The 14,848-nt window shown below is 35.5% G+C and overlaps 3 protein-coding genes and 1 long non-coding RNA gene across 7 annotated transcripts; 3 read left to right on the forward strand and 1 right to left on the reverse strand.

Annotated features, from left to right (window-relative positions):
* Nucleotides 1,839-2,773, forward strand: LOC104778247. The gene has a single exon (XM_010502647.2). It carries the CDS (start codon nt 1,850-1,852, stop codon nt 2,750-2,752), a length of 903 nt encoding a protein of 300 aa, XP_010500949.1. The 5' UTR covers nt 1,839-1,849; the 3' UTR covers nt 2,753-2,773.
* Nucleotides 3,647-5,038, reverse strand: LOC104779338 (protein RCC2 homolog). Its single transcript, XM_019243965.1, has 3 exons — nt 4,437-5,038; nt 3,956-4,325; nt 3,647-3,872 (listed from the first exon to the last, which is right to left on the reverse strand). Exons 1-3 carry the CDS (start codon nt 4,495-4,497, stop codon nt 3,710-3,712), a joined length of 594 nt encoding a protein of 197 aa, XP_019099510.1. The 5' UTR covers nt 4,498-5,038; the 3' UTR covers nt 3,647-3,709.
* On the forward strand, nt 5,636-11,171 carry LOC104778248 (germinal center kinase 1-like). Its single transcript, XM_010502648.2, has 21 exons — nt 5,636-5,848; nt 6,192-6,340; nt 6,626-6,682; nt 6,961-6,988; nt 7,075-7,197; nt 7,322-7,433; nt 7,535-7,572; nt 7,680-7,733; nt 8,020-8,088; nt 8,199-8,315; nt 8,453-8,521; nt 8,604-8,683; nt 8,862-8,990; nt 9,070-9,325; nt 9,544-9,639; nt 9,743-9,907; nt 10,006-10,118; nt 10,210-10,342; nt 10,458-10,585; nt 10,686-10,841; nt 10,964-11,171. Exons 2-21 carry the CDS (start codon nt 6,246-6,248, stop codon nt 11,001-11,003), a joined length of 2,058 nt encoding a protein of 685 aa, XP_010500950.1. The 5' UTR covers nt 5,636-5,848; nt 6,192-6,245; the 3' UTR covers nt 11,004-11,171.
* LOC104778249 lies at nt 11,531-12,957 on the forward strand. Of its 4 annotated transcripts, none has more exons than XR_766424.2 (4): nt 11,531-11,782; nt 11,981-12,075; nt 12,343-12,455; nt 12,554-12,957. It is a non-coding gene; the product is annotated as an uncharacterized LOC104778249 (long non-coding RNA). The 4 variants fall into 4 exon arrangements; XR_766423.1 differs by having other exon boundaries at nt 11,533-12,075; nt 12,554-12,645; nt 12,739-12,957; XR_766422.1 differs by having other exon boundaries at nt 11,534-12,075; nt 12,554-12,645; nt 12,723-12,957.

Genomic DNA, 14,848 nt, shown 5'->3' on the forward strand with positions numbered 1-14,848 from the left:
TTTTTTTTTTTTTTTTTTTTTTTTTTTTGAGCGAAAACAATTTTGCTTCAGTTTAGTGTACTTTCTTCTTCTTATTTGCTGGTGTGTATGTGTCCCTACATGGTTTCGTTAACTTCCTTGGCTTACTTAAATTAGCTATTGACCTGATCAAAAAATTAAGATTGTGAATGCATAATAATCAGTAGAGTTAAGAGGAACATTATGGTCAAAAAAATATATACCCCCTCCATTATCCAAGTTACTTGCTTCAAATTTTTATTTTGTTTCACAAAGATAGATGCCTAAAGTGAAATGATACGCAAAAACCAGCTTAACTTCTCGACTAGTTTTGTTGGAAGCTGATGATCACGGATCATGATAAGAATTTTGGATATTTTTTTTTGTGAAGAATTGTATTGAGTACTGAAAATGACTGTTGAGTAAGCTCAAAGTTATAATCACGTAAAAGAGACAGATAACAGACAACAATTTTGAGAAGGGTTTGAGAAAGAATTGACTATGGGTTAATCCGGCCATAACTTTTTTTTAAGGGATTGTTTCAATTCGTCTTGATGTTTTGTAAAACTAGTATTCTTGATATATTATACAATGTATTAAATGTTAATAGATTGGAAATAAATATTACTACAATGTTTTATTTTCTTGTGTAAGCATATTATATGTCATTTTACTTTGTTGTGTATGTACTGAAGCGGATAATATTTTTAGTCATTAAAAAAATGTTTTTTTTTGTGTGTTTTTTCTTAACTAGCATTTGATCATTAACTAATGAAGTGTGTCTCAATCTAGACCACAAAGCTCTAATATGCAAACTATAGATTCCATTTGCATATGATACCAGACAGTTAGAGATTTACCAATAGATAATGTGTTCTCTTCTTCTTTGAATTGCCTTTTAAGTATACTTTTATTATAAAGCGATTGTTGCTTTCTGCATAATAACCTTTAAGAGTATATTTGGAAGACCGTGTCCCTCACTACGAGAACAGCGTATGTGCTTCTGACCGTGAGCTGTAGAATTCTAATTTTTAAAGTATACCAAACAACAAATCTAATCTAATACTACGTGACAAGTCGCACTATATGTGGTATAAAATAATTATTAAATATTTTTACTGTAATTTTTATTTACAAAATCTATTTTATTTATCGGTAATTGGAATCAAAATTCAATTGTGTAGTATATCTATATCTATATTTAAAATATATAAATTCTTTTTATAATAATTAAAATTTAACCCGTGAGAATTATTATAGTATCAATCTTATATTATCATATCATATGAACAAAGAGTTCTTAAAATTCATTTTAAAGGTTTTATGAAAATGTAATTAAAAGATATAATTAAGTTAAAAAGAGAATATAAAAATTTAATTTTGGGTGTTAATTATATTTTTGAAAAAATACAATGGTATGTAAATGTAAATATTCTATTATTAGAAACTGATAACAAATAAAGAAAATAATGTCTGAAGCTCTGTGAATGCAACATGTCATCATTTTGTGTGAGAATGCTTCGATTTTTTTAACAAGAACTTAAAAATCAATTTTTTTGTAGTGTATAATTTAGTAGATTATATAGATAATGCCTCGTTATTAAGAAACTAAAATAGAGAACATGTGGGATCGCTTATAGGGATCCAAAACTACTTTAAACAAAATCATGACACAAACACCATAACCATTACTTCACTATGGCTTAGATCTCATTCTTCTAATGCCCCCACAAATAGTCAAACCCTGAGCTGGCAAGTCTTTGATTCGCCACGTATCCAACTAAAACTCCTTATATAAACACAACTACAATAAACAGTTAAACACAATTCACACACAAGTACCGTTTTAAAGATGGGAGATAATGACCGGACAAGTACACCAAACTCCGGCGAGAACGAACTAGAGACATCTCCGGAGACGTCATTATCATCGGAGTTCGAGTTTGGATCATTGACTCCCTCTTCTCCATCACAAGACCCCTTCTCGGAAAATTCTCCCGCCGATCACCTTTTTCTCAACGGCCGTCTTTTACCTCACTTTTTCCCGGCGAGCACGACGACGACACGCTCAGTTTCACGTACGACCAGCGAAAACACTTTCCGGAGCAACAGTTCGAGTAGCAGGAGCAGTGATAGTAGCAGCCCGACGTCTTACACTCCAAGAACAAGCACTTGCAATATCTTCAAGATCACGAGTTCGACTGAAAAGGAAAATACTAATTTAGCACGTTTCGGTCCTCGGTTCGAGAACGAGGAGATACTGGGCCTAAGGTCCGGAGTATGCAGTAGGAGCAAACAGTATTATCAGAATCATCACAAGACATCGTTAATATTGGATCTAAAAAAGAAACCACCGACGAGGAACAATGGTAAACCCATAAACACTTCAACTACGAAGAAGGTTTCGTATTTGCCGCAATGTAAGAAAAAGAAGGCAACGGAGATCGTGACGGCGCAGCTTTACGGGTCATATTCACGCGGGTGGCAGCATATAACTCCGGTGTTTAAAAGAGAAGGATCGGGAAAAAGTAACGGAGGAGGGATTAAGGTCGGTGGACGGAAGAAGAAGACGACGAGGAAGAAGAAGAGGACGAAGAAGGTGGAGGAGAGAAGAGGAATGAGTAAGTTGATGAAGTGGTGGAAGAGGATTTTAAAAGCGGTGGTGTTTGCTTGCAGGGAGTGTCATGCAATGGAGCCTCAAATGCTTGTGAATCATGATGCTGATGTGAAGAAGAAAATAATTAAATGTCCATAATCAAAGTTTCAATTTTTTTAAAAATTATTTGATTTGTCTTTTTTTTTTCCTGCTAATATAAACAAATTTTATGGGAATCGAAATACATAAAAAGAAACATTGAAATTATGTGTCGATAAGTAACAAAACAGGAAAAGAAAAACTAAAAAAAAAAACTAAAAACTATAATACAAAGAGACCAACAGAAATAACGACCAAAACTACAAGAAAATATAAATTTGCTTTTAATGGAGCTTGAACGATCCAAAAGGTTCAGTCAAAGGAAAGGTCATGTTGGCTCTGTGAGTTACTATTATATTCACATGGTCCTGTACTTTGTCACCTGAACCTTCCAAATAGAAGCTTTTATTAACGTTGGCAATGGGGCCATTTTACGTCAATCTTGCTCTTTGTGGATGGTATAGTATATATGAGAGGACCATGTTGACGTTGGAAAGTAATAAGTTTTGGAGTGGGACTTGCATGTGGTCCAACCATCGGTCGTTGGCTCGTCCAGTTGTTGAAAGGTGGACGAGACCGTTGTTGTGGTGGAACGGTAAGGTGACTTAGAGCATAATTATCGGTAGTCTCTTATAAAGGGGTTGTTAAATTTTTTATGAATTAATTGTGTATTGTTTTGAATATAAGAACTCATGGTCTCTTAGATAAAAATTTCTCATTTATTGGTAGGTTCTAATTTTGGGTCTCTTATTTTTGAAAATATTGTTTTTTTAAATTTAAAAATTTTAAATAGAATAGAAGTGGTATAAATGTGTAAATATTCAAAATTTTATAAAATTAGAAAATATTGCATTTTAATTAATTTTGAAGCATACAAAACATAATAAAAACATTAATACATATTACAAAAGAAGTGCAATTCTTAAAAGGAGATAACAATGTACTCTAAAATTATACAATCATATGTCAAGAACAGAAACAGTTACTAATCATTATTAGCTAACACAAATAACAACATCAAAAACAAAACAGATCATCAACACACAATGTACCTGCTGAGACCATAACCGGTTCAATGTTTAAAAAACCAAACTGCTCAATCAGACGAGGCTGTGTTTCACAGTCGTCACAACCATGCCCAAGCTTGCCACCCAAACCGCATCCAACTGAGTACACCGACCTAAATAGAAGCAAGAAAATGGCAATGGTAAGCACATATAATTAAACTCGGTTAAGAACAATGGAAACGTTTCAAGGACTCACATGCCGGTGGGTTGAATTGCTAAAGCAAGGAGATAGCAAAAGCCAACAGCAATTTGCACGACAGGGATGTTCTCCAAGGCACCCAACAGAGGTTGAGGCAACGAACAGCTATGGTCAGTATCGTTACCGAGTCTTTCATCGCTTCCCCATGATAATGTATAGACTCTGCCTTCTCTCGACAAAACCGCCGTGAAGTAATTTCCTATCGCAGCTTGTACCACAAAGATCTCCGTCAAGGACTTGACCCGCTGAGGAGTTGTGATCAGCTTAGTTTCTTGGACTTCTGACTTAGATTTGCTAAAACAATCTTTTCCAAAGGCATAAACTTCACCAGCATCACTGATTAATATTGTTCTATCAGTGCCAACAGCTGCTTGAATGATACGGATCCCGTTAAGTGACCTCCAACACAATGTACCTCCAATGAACTCAACCTTTTTGACTATTTAAACCAAACTGAATCATCAGAGAAAAGAGTAACCTGATTGGTCGAGGCTGCCAAGAGTCTTGAGTGGTTCCCAGCCCAAGTTGTCCTGAACCATTAAATCCAAAGGAGTGGACAACACAAGTTGGACCAAAAGAGAGAACAATAAAATGAAGTTTTTTTTTTGTTCTGTTTCTTGGGTTTGCGGTGGAATTCACAGGGAAGAAAAAGAACGGACTTTAATCATTTTTTCGATTCTTCTTCTTCCTCTACGATCATGTGTCAAGAACACAAACAGACCCACATCCGTTCAAACGGTAAACAAACGGACCAATTCAAAACACAAACACAAACGGAACAACTCGGAACACAAACACAAACGGACCAAATCGGAACACAAACACATGCACACCAAGAACCCTAATCCGTTTAAAGCATCAATTATCAATCGGATCCAAGAACACACCAACAATCCAATAACTCGAACAAACATCAAAAACCCTAATTTCAAGCATCCAAAATCAAATCAACCTAACAGTTTACCTAACAGTCGCCTCCGCTAAGATCACCGCCGATTCAAATTGCCTACGACCCAACACTCCATTGATTTTATTACCTCCGATTATAGCAAATCTTTCTGACATCAAATCGAGTCTTTGATCGCGAAAGATAGAGAGAAAGAGAGAAAGAGAGAAATATGCGTGAAAAAAAAAATAACCTTTTGTTTTTATCTGTTAACCAATGAAAAATGGACACGTAGCGTCTCTTAATTTCGATTTCAGTATGTTATATTAGAGAGCCTCTTCAATTTTTTCTTTCCTTTTCATTTATTTTTTTGCTCCATAAACCTAAAAACCTCACTAACATCCCCCATATTCATGCTCTTAATGGTTCAGTCAATGAGAAGAGGTATAAAAGATGTAAAAATCCAGATTGGTGGTAAGTGGTACACTATGGAAATAATTACTTATTTTATAAAAATACGACAATTCACAAATAAAAATAATAATAAATAAACTTAACACACAAAAATAGCAGTAAACAGTTGAAAAGAAAAAAACACTAAACAATGGATCATCCCTAAATCCCTTTAGATTTTTAATTTGAAACTTAAAAAAGCCCACAAAGTTTGGGCTGGGCCTGTCTTATATCTTTAGTTGGATAGTAATTCAATCCGGGTCGGGTCGTTGGTTAAGTTTTTTTTTTTTCAATTTTTTTTTTAAGGAAATAAAATGAGAAGTAAGAAAAACAAAAAAGAAAAAAAGAAATTGAATAATCAAATCGAGAAAACTTCATAATCGAAGTTCGTCTTCTTCTTCTTCTCGATCTCTTGGTGCTCGAGAGACAGAGAGAGAGCATCGAAGAGAGAATTTTTCTTGGGAAGATAACATAAAAAAAAAGCGAAGACTGAAGGAGGAAAAACAAAGAAGATCTGTATAGATTACTCTTCGTTCAACTAATTTATAAAGGTAATCTCTGAATACGATCCTCGAAATTTCTCGGATTTTGACATCGTAATTGTAGAAAACAAATTTGACTTATATTTTTCTTTCTGGGTGATTTGATTGAATGGGAGAAATTTCAATCAAAGTGTTTCGAATTACGTAGTTGGGATTTTTTTTTTTTTTTTTTGCTATCATGTAGTTGAGAAATCGAGTATGCATTGTGATAAATCAGATTTTAGTAATAGATCTCAGTTTTGGGGAATGTGCTGTTATAATAGTTGAAAGGGTTGACTCAATTTTGGGGAATTTTTAATTCGCAAGTGAGAGATTCCGCTTGTTGATGCAATCAAAGTGTGTAAATTTGCAGAGAGGGGGAAGAAGAGGTGAATATATTTTGTGTTTTGGTTTTATTCTTGTGGAAATGGATGATGTTGCTGGTTTACAAGAGGCAGCTGGAGCCAGATTTAGCCAGTTTAAGTTAATCGGCAGAGGATCCTTTGGTGATGTCTACAAAGCGTAAGTATCATCTATCTGATTCATCCTCACTTCTTAACGTTTTCCATTACATTGATCAGAAGGAATGCCACAGAACACACTACATGTGTTATGCCACAGAACTAGCAGCTTCTTAAGTTCATCTAACTTGTGGAAAAAGCAGAATTTTGTAGAAGAAATATAATATCATTCCGGCCTTGATCTAAGATAATCTGACTACTTGCATTTGTTTTCTATCTTTTTCCTATAAGGAGAACAGTTGCGTTTGCTTTATTCATATGCTGAAATGTTGTCTCTGCTTATCAGGTTTGATACGGATCTTAACAAAGAAGTTGCCATTAAAGTTATCGATCTGGAAGAATCGTAAGTATTTGCGTTTTTATATTTTTTTTATCTCGCTATCGAATATGTAGTCTCCACTTACACGTTTGGATATTATTCTGTTTTCTCTCTAATAAAACTGAACATTGGTTTTCAAAACCTTGCGTATGCTGTATTTGGGTGATTGTCAAAGGTATTCATCTACAATATGATTTTCTCTGTAAAATAGCTCTAGTTTTCAGCTGTAGTATCCTTGTCAAAAGATTACAACAATGCTCAGTGCCCTTTTTTAACTAGCCCCTTTACTTCATATCTGACAGAGAAGATGAGATTGAAGATATACAGAAGGTATCTCTTGGATTCGCGTCAATTTTTTTTTTGGTTAATATTAACAATGCAAGATTGTCGTATTCACATTTTGCTATCAATCCCAGGAAATTTCAGTATTATCGCAATGCCGTTGCCCATATATTACCGAATACTATGGTTCTTACCTTCACCAGACCAAGTTATGGATCATCATGGAATACATGGCTGGTGGCTCAGTTGCTGACCTTGTATGTTATTTCACTTCTTTGCTCGGTTGAATAATATAATTGTTTGTGTAGTAGAGTTCTTATTCCGTACTTTAATTCTCGTTGGTGCAAATTGTAATCTCTTAAAACAATATTGCGAGTGTAGCTTCAACCTGGTAATCCATTGGATGAAATTTCAATTGCTTGTATCACGCGCGATCTACTTCATGCTGTTGAATATCTCCACACTGAGGGCAAAATCCACAGGGATATTAAAGGTTTTCTCTGCTTATATATTTTCGCATCTTATGGCTTTTCTTGATCCAACTGTGTTTTCTCATTACTTATTGCATGACAATTTTTTTCTTCCTATTTGCAGCCGCTAATATTTTGTTGAGCGAGAATGGTGACGTTAAGGTATTCTCTACTTCTTAAACTTATTTGATTCATTTCTTAAATTTTATTTTTATGTCCGAGTGGTTTTAGTTGCGTAGCTGATCTCCAACATCTTTCACGCATATCAGGTCGCGGACTTTGGTGTTTCTGCACAATTAACCCGGACAATATCAAGGAGAAAGGTGTTTATCTTATTCTGTTAATGAAATTCCTGACTCTATATCGTGTTTCTTTCTTCTTCATTTATCGTTAATGTTCTAGAATTTTCTCAATAGGCCCAGTCACTTTATTTACCCTTATCGTTGTGCAGTTTCAGTTCCCATGCTTTTCCATACTCTATTCATTCTAATGTTTGAACATGTTGGTTGAGGATAACTAATTATTATTTAAGATTTTATCTCTCGGCTGTGATGGTTTAGTGTTATTATAAACTTGGACTGCATTTGCTAATTATATACATATTGACAGACATTTGTAGGAACACCATTTTGGATGGCACCAGAAGTGATTCAGAACTCAGAAGGGTATAATGAGAAGGTATCTCGTCCATCTGCCTTAGCTTCTTTTGTTCTTCTAGTTTACACAATCTTCTGTGTATGTCCTGGCTTTACTTATTTTGTAGCCTTTTCTAATCATGTCTGTTGCAGGCAGATATATGGTCTCTTGGAATAACATTGATTGAGATGGCAAAAGGAGAACCTCCCCTTGCCGACCTTCATCCTATGAGAGTGCTTTTTATCATTCCCCGGGAAAGCCCTCCTCAGGTTCATATTTCTAATTTTATGGGCTTTGTTGGATGGTTAGAATGCATTTTTGAGAGGAAACCTAATATGACGTATGTCTTGATTGCGAAGTCGCCTTTCTCGAGCTAGATATTTAACTTTCTGTATTTCCTCTGCAGTTAGATGAGCATTTTTCACGTCCTTTGAAGGAATTTGTTTCGTTTTGCTTGAAAAAGGCTCCTGCTGAGGTACTTGTAGTGCAGTCTCTGATCTTTATTGCCAGCAGTGACACGCCAAGATCTCTCATACAACTCTTCCTTGTACTTGCAGAGACCAAGTGCCAAAGAACTTCTCAAACATAGGTTTATAAAAAATGCTAGGAAAAGCCCAAAACTTCTTGACAGAATAAGGTGTGAGGTTTATTCTCATCTACAGTGTTCGTTTGTGGTTCCAATTTATGATTCCGCTTGACAATAACTATGCAGTTTGATATGTAGATAGTTTTCAGTAATTAATTTTTTTCTATCTGCTTTATGCCGAAAGAAACTGCAGAACATATTCTTATGTGTCCTTTTCTTTTGTTTTAAGAGAGCGGCCAAAATACCAAGTAAAAGAAGACGGCGAGAGTCCAACAAATGGTCCAAAATCTCCGGTTGAATCATCTGGGACTGTTAGAGTAGTTGGAGATGAGAGAGGCCAGGGAACTTCTGTAACTAGGTTGGATATATGGCCAAAATCTATTGGGATTTCTTCTCTCTTTCTTGTTTATCAAAATGTTAAGAACTTGGAGCTACAGTTTTCAGGTAAAACCTGTCAAAAATGCGGGGTGGGACTTTAGCATCGGGGGTTCTCAGGGTGCTGGAACTGTTAGAGCTTTAAAACCTCCACAAGCTAGGGAGAGGCGTCAAGAAGCTAGTTCTAATCAGACTTCTCAAAAAACATCACGAGCCAGTGGTGGTCATTTGTCATCCACTTATGGTAGTGCAGTCCCTGAAATATCTGAAGGAGGTTTTGTTAAAAGAGATTCTTATCAGAATGACTATCAAGAAGAAGTAAGTTCCTTTGCCTCTTGTATGCCTAGATGTAGTCCGTGTCTCACCTATCACCATTCTTTCTTGTTAGCAGATATTGCATAGGAAAATCCTCTTTAGCTTCACAAATATATCATGATCTGCTGAGTTAATCGTTTTCAGTTTGATTTAAGCTCCTTTGACTTGGGAGGAACAAGATTTATCATTCTTTTCACATCCTTGTATTTCGGAATTTTCAGGATGATTCATCACTCAGTGGTTCCGGAACTGTTGTAATAAGATCTCCGAGAAGTTCTCCATCATCATCATCTTTTTTTCGTGATCAAAGCTCTGGGGTATTGGAAATTATTTCTCTTTCTTTTTTTGTTTCTTTTTTTCTTTTTCTTATAAAGCAAGTCTGTGTGCTCTTCCTTGTCTGATTCCAGTTCTGCTGTGTAGTCCACCAGCAGGTATGCATCTTTTGATGATGCTTCTACAAGTGGAACAGTTGTTGTCCGTGGGCATAATGAAGATTCTGGATCACCTCGAACACCAAGATCTAGACTAGGGCTTCAAGAAAGAAGTTCCAGTGCCTCAGAAGATAGCATAGCGAATCTTGCAGAGGTTTGTTTTAAACTTTTATCTTTTGAGTTATCTTTGAAATTACAACTTATTCTTTTGTGTTCCTGCTCAATTACAGTTAGTTTCCATTCTTTTTTCAGGCAAAAGTAGCACTTGAAGCAGGTTTCAGAAGGGGAAATGCTAGGGAAAAACTTGGTAACGGAAAGGTTAACAAAAGAAGGGAGCAAGCTACAGATAATTCTGATTACTTGAGGTTAGTGTGTGTGTGTGTCATGTATACCAAAGCTTCTGCTGGTCACAGCATTTGTCTGGTGATTTCTGACGCCAGAGCTATTACCTTGCAGAAATTCCCGCGATCAATCTGATAAACAAAAACCAGTCATGAGATCACAACAAGTGAGTGATGATGAAGATGACTCCAAATTGGCTTCATTGTCTGCATCATTGTCAATATTGCTATTACCATCTCTAAAAGAGGTAAACTCCTATACATGGTATCCCTGATATATGGCATCTTACTTCTCTCGATGTCGTCTTGAATTTTGAGAAGTAAAAAGGTTTCGTTTTTGAGTTATAAGCTGCAATAATGTAGGCTGTTGGGGGTGACGACTCCAAAGGATCTGTTGGACATAGAGTTTCGAGATCCTTGGTGAAAATGGAACGTGAAAAGCCTGGTTCTTCTGAGGCGTTTATTGCCAAACTGATAGAACAGTTGGGAAGGTACATGAAACTTTAAAAGAACACACACACTTGCATACATTATCAGTCTGTTGTATTGTCAATACTTTGATCTAATGAGCCTCGAAAATTCGTCATACAGTACAAAGGAAGTGTCAGTTAAAGAAGTGCAAGACATGGCAATCCGTGTGTTTGCTAAGACGATGAACAATGATGCAGAAAACAAAAGAAAGCAAGCTAGCAAAGAATTTAGTTCCAATGCAAACTTTAGCCCACTTGCAAGATTCTTATTCTCAAGGTTAGACTGATGATAATGATATAATTGATTAGCATTACCTCTTTTCCTGAATTTTAAACCTGAGATATCGTAAAACAGATTAGCAACTTTCAAATGTTTTGTATGTTTATGTGTGTTTGCAGATGGCTAGGTCAAACATCGCGGGATCTAAACCAAAGTTGAGACACGCACAGAAGTCGGGAACATAAGAATGTTGTTTGTGTGTCTTTTACATTGATTGATGCATTGAATTTTGGTATTTATGTGTATAATTTAATTTTTCAGCAGAAGAGGGTGTATTTATATTTTTTTTAAGTTTTTTTTCCTTAATATAATTGTCATTTCCTTCCTTATTTTGTCTCTCAGTTTTATCTCAATTTTTCCTTCCTTGTTTTTTTTTTCGGGAGGAAGCATATTCTTAGTTGTATAATTAAGGCTTGCCTTTTTTATCTATGACAATATGTAATCACTCTTAAACATCTCATTCATAATTCATAAACTATGTTACTCATTTAGTTGTCAATCTTTCTTTTCTTTTGTTAATTCTTCCTCTAAATTGATTGGCCATTTCAGTGTGGTTACTTTTAGGCCCTTTGAAGATGTTAGAGCATCCCCATCGGTGATACTTTGGGGATGTTTTTTTGTTTTATCATTAATAAAATCAAAAAAAAAAAAGATTTATCCATGATATTTCTTTGATCTGTGTCTCTGCACAGAAAAAATAAGATACCCACAGACTCTGTACGTGTCACGCATCTATTGCTTGCGTTTGTTTTTTTTTGTTGTTTTATTTTTTTCTGCTTTTGGCTTCTCTCCGTTTCGAAACAAACCAAACGATGAAGGCAAAATCGATATAACAAATTTGTTTGACAACCCAATCGAAGAACTTCGATTTCAGACAAAATTGATGTCTCCTCATCGTCTTCTTCTTATCCGATTCCTTTTTGGTTCTTCTCTGTTAGGTAAGAAGCTGATTTGGTTGATAGTATCAAAGTAATTGCTGAATATTATTTGCTTCCTTGTCCGCATACATCTGGGTTTTGAGTTAATTCGTTTGTTTCAATATGTTTTAAGTCGTAGAATCTGTTTTGAGTGAATTTATTTTGAGCAATCTGTGTATTGAGATGCTAATTTTGGGTATTAATCTTTTGATTTGTGAGGAAAAAAATGAAACTTGGGATTGTAAAGCAGATGTAATGAGCTCCAATGGCTGTGGCGACGGCGGTGGCGACGTCTATAGCACCAAAATCTATTGGTGAGTCTCACTCAAATTACGTTTGAAAATCTACAAGTGTATACTCAAAAAGTACAATTTAGTTATATAAACAGAGTAAGGTTGATATGTGATTTGCGGGTCTTGTTAACTTCGTGACACGGTTAAAGAAAACAAGTGTATATGTGTATACTGTGCAGGAAGTGTTTTGTGTGTGTTTTGATACATGATCAGTCTTGTTGTGTATTTTGATACATGATCGGTCTTGTTGTGTGTTTTAATACAGGGTTTGTGTGTGTTTTGATTCAGGATCGGTCTTGTTGTGGACGTTTTGATACAGGATCGGTCTTGTTGTGGACGTTTTGATGTGTTTTGATACAGGATCGATCTCAAGAGATGGTTTGATGTGTTCTTTGCCTTGAGTATGTTTTGATGTGTTCTTTGCCTTGAGTATGTTTTGATGGATGGTCGGTTTTGTTTGTGTTTTGATGAACACTGTCTTGCGTGTGTTTTGATACAGGATCGGTCTCAACCCGTGATGCTTGATAGAAAGAGATGGTAACTTGTGATGGAGGGAGTTTCGCAACCCGTGATTCTCGATAGAAAGAGATGGTACAAGACAAAATTTAAACTTAAATTTATAACATTGAAAATAAACTTAAAACAAAATTTTAACAAAATTTATTTAGGACACCTATAATAAAGGATGACTAATGGAGGGAGAACAAATCAAATACAAAGGATTAAGGATCTAAACTTAATTTAGTATTATTTTTAATCTTATTAAATGTTATAGATACTAAAGTGAGTATGAGGGATGGAGATGCCCTTAGAGCATCATTAATCGAGAACGACTCAACGTTTCTCAAAAAAACCAAAAAAAATATTTTTTTTATAAATTATTATTATTTATTTATTTCCTCATTGCTGTTTCACTTAACAAGTGACACATGTCACACTTGTTCTGAGAATCGATTCTCAAGTGACTTGGGAAAGAAACGATTCCTTTCTTTTTTTCCTTCTCTCTCTTCCTTTTATTATTTTCTAATAAGAGTATCTGAGAGAGTTACTCCCAGTAATCATGGTCTTAAAAAATTCGAAAAAGGACACGTATTCACGAGTTAATACAATGTATTATCCATATAAACGTAGATGGGTAAGTGGACCCTTTTTGGTCGAAGATATGGTCAAACAACGAAAAAACCCTGAAGTCGCCATAGTCACGGTCACATAGATTAAAAAAAAAAACGGAGTGTTTGTGTTAACGCCGTTATCATCTACGTGGCTCAAACACTGGGCCAAATATGTAGAGAACTATGTGACCCACACCAGTGTAATATTCCAATCCAAGCCAGGGTTTACCTCAGCTCAGCCGACGTGCTTAGAGTTACTGTCAGTCACCTTCACGTAGATGACAGCACCACCACGTGTCTCCAACATTGTCCTGATGAGTCATGAAGCCACAGGTGGATCAGTCTTTCGGATTCTAGTATATGAGGCCTCCAACATTAAATTTTTGTAACGTCAAAGTGTTGTCAATTGAGAAAAAAAAAACATACATCTATTTACGAGGGTGACGTGCGAAATGTATTCGAAGATGCAGAGTTGTGCGAGGTTACCCCATCTAGCTCACCCAGTGGAAGTAATTTGGTTGAGTGGGGTTGAAATGTCGTTAGTGATACGATAAGGGCCAAATTAAAAACTACTCAATGTATAGAGCCCCTGACGTAACATAAATCTTTTCAGTTGTCAATACCGAAATTTTAACATCCCCTTAAACACGTTTAAGAAGTAATAGATACCGAAGATTAAGCTGATTTTTTTTTCCTTTTTTTTTTTTGTGTTGGTAAGGCCTAGATTAAATTCGTTGCACATTTGTCAAACTTTCCTACATGTTAAAAAAATGAAATAAGAAGGTCAACTACGTACTTCGGCATTTTTTGAGTGAATAATTTTTGGAATTAACCAGTGCTAAACTCGCATATCCCGATAGTATCCGGCGGTTTGATGGAAGTTTTATTAACAAAGCACCAAAGACATCCCAACGCATGAAGACAAAAGCCGTTCTACGTAACGTAAGTCATAACTCACATAACTCATAGCTGATACATAACATTTACAATACCAATAGTTATAAAATATATTTAATATACACTACCAAAAATAAAATATATTTAATAGAAAAATTAAAATAATATGTAATAATAGAAAGATTTTCAAATGTTTTCTACTGGTCCTCATGGGTCCATGATCGCCGTCCGTGCCCAAAATTTCTTCAATCTTCACTATCCCAAAAAAGGAGATGAGTTAGAGTGTCACCACATGATTCCTCCACGTGGTGATGATGACGGTGACTCCATCCGTTGGACCTGAAGACGACGACGACGATAGTGCTTTTATAACTGTTTTATACGTTTTTTTTTTTATCACAAAGTTGGCGACAAAGAATCAAACAAATCAAATCTCAATCCCTTCCTTTGTCTCTCATTATGAAGCCGCCTTCTTATCTTTTTTTCACTTAATCGAATGCTACTACTAATTATTAAACTCACGCAAATCTTTCGTAATTAGTCATTGGACTTATTAAAAGAAGATTTGATGCAAAACACAAACACACCAAAAAAAATCAAAAGTAAAAAAAAAAAAAGCAGTCCAAACTGTGAAAATGACGTAAGCGTAAAGAAGTAAGGTAAATGCTTCTAACGTACGCCGCAGCCAGAGGAGAGATGGGTCCGGTCTCACCCACGATTGGTGCGTGTGTTCACGACACTTGGACCATTGTCTTTTCAAGCCGACGACGACGATACTCAATAAA

Source organism: Camelina sativa, chromosome 3 (assembly GCF_000633955.1).
Source record: "Camelina sativa cultivar DH55 chromosome 3, Cs, whole genome shotgun sequence".
Classification (NCBI taxonomy): domain Eukaryota; kingdom Viridiplantae; phylum Streptophyta; class Magnoliopsida; order Brassicales; family Brassicaceae; genus Camelina; species Camelina sativa.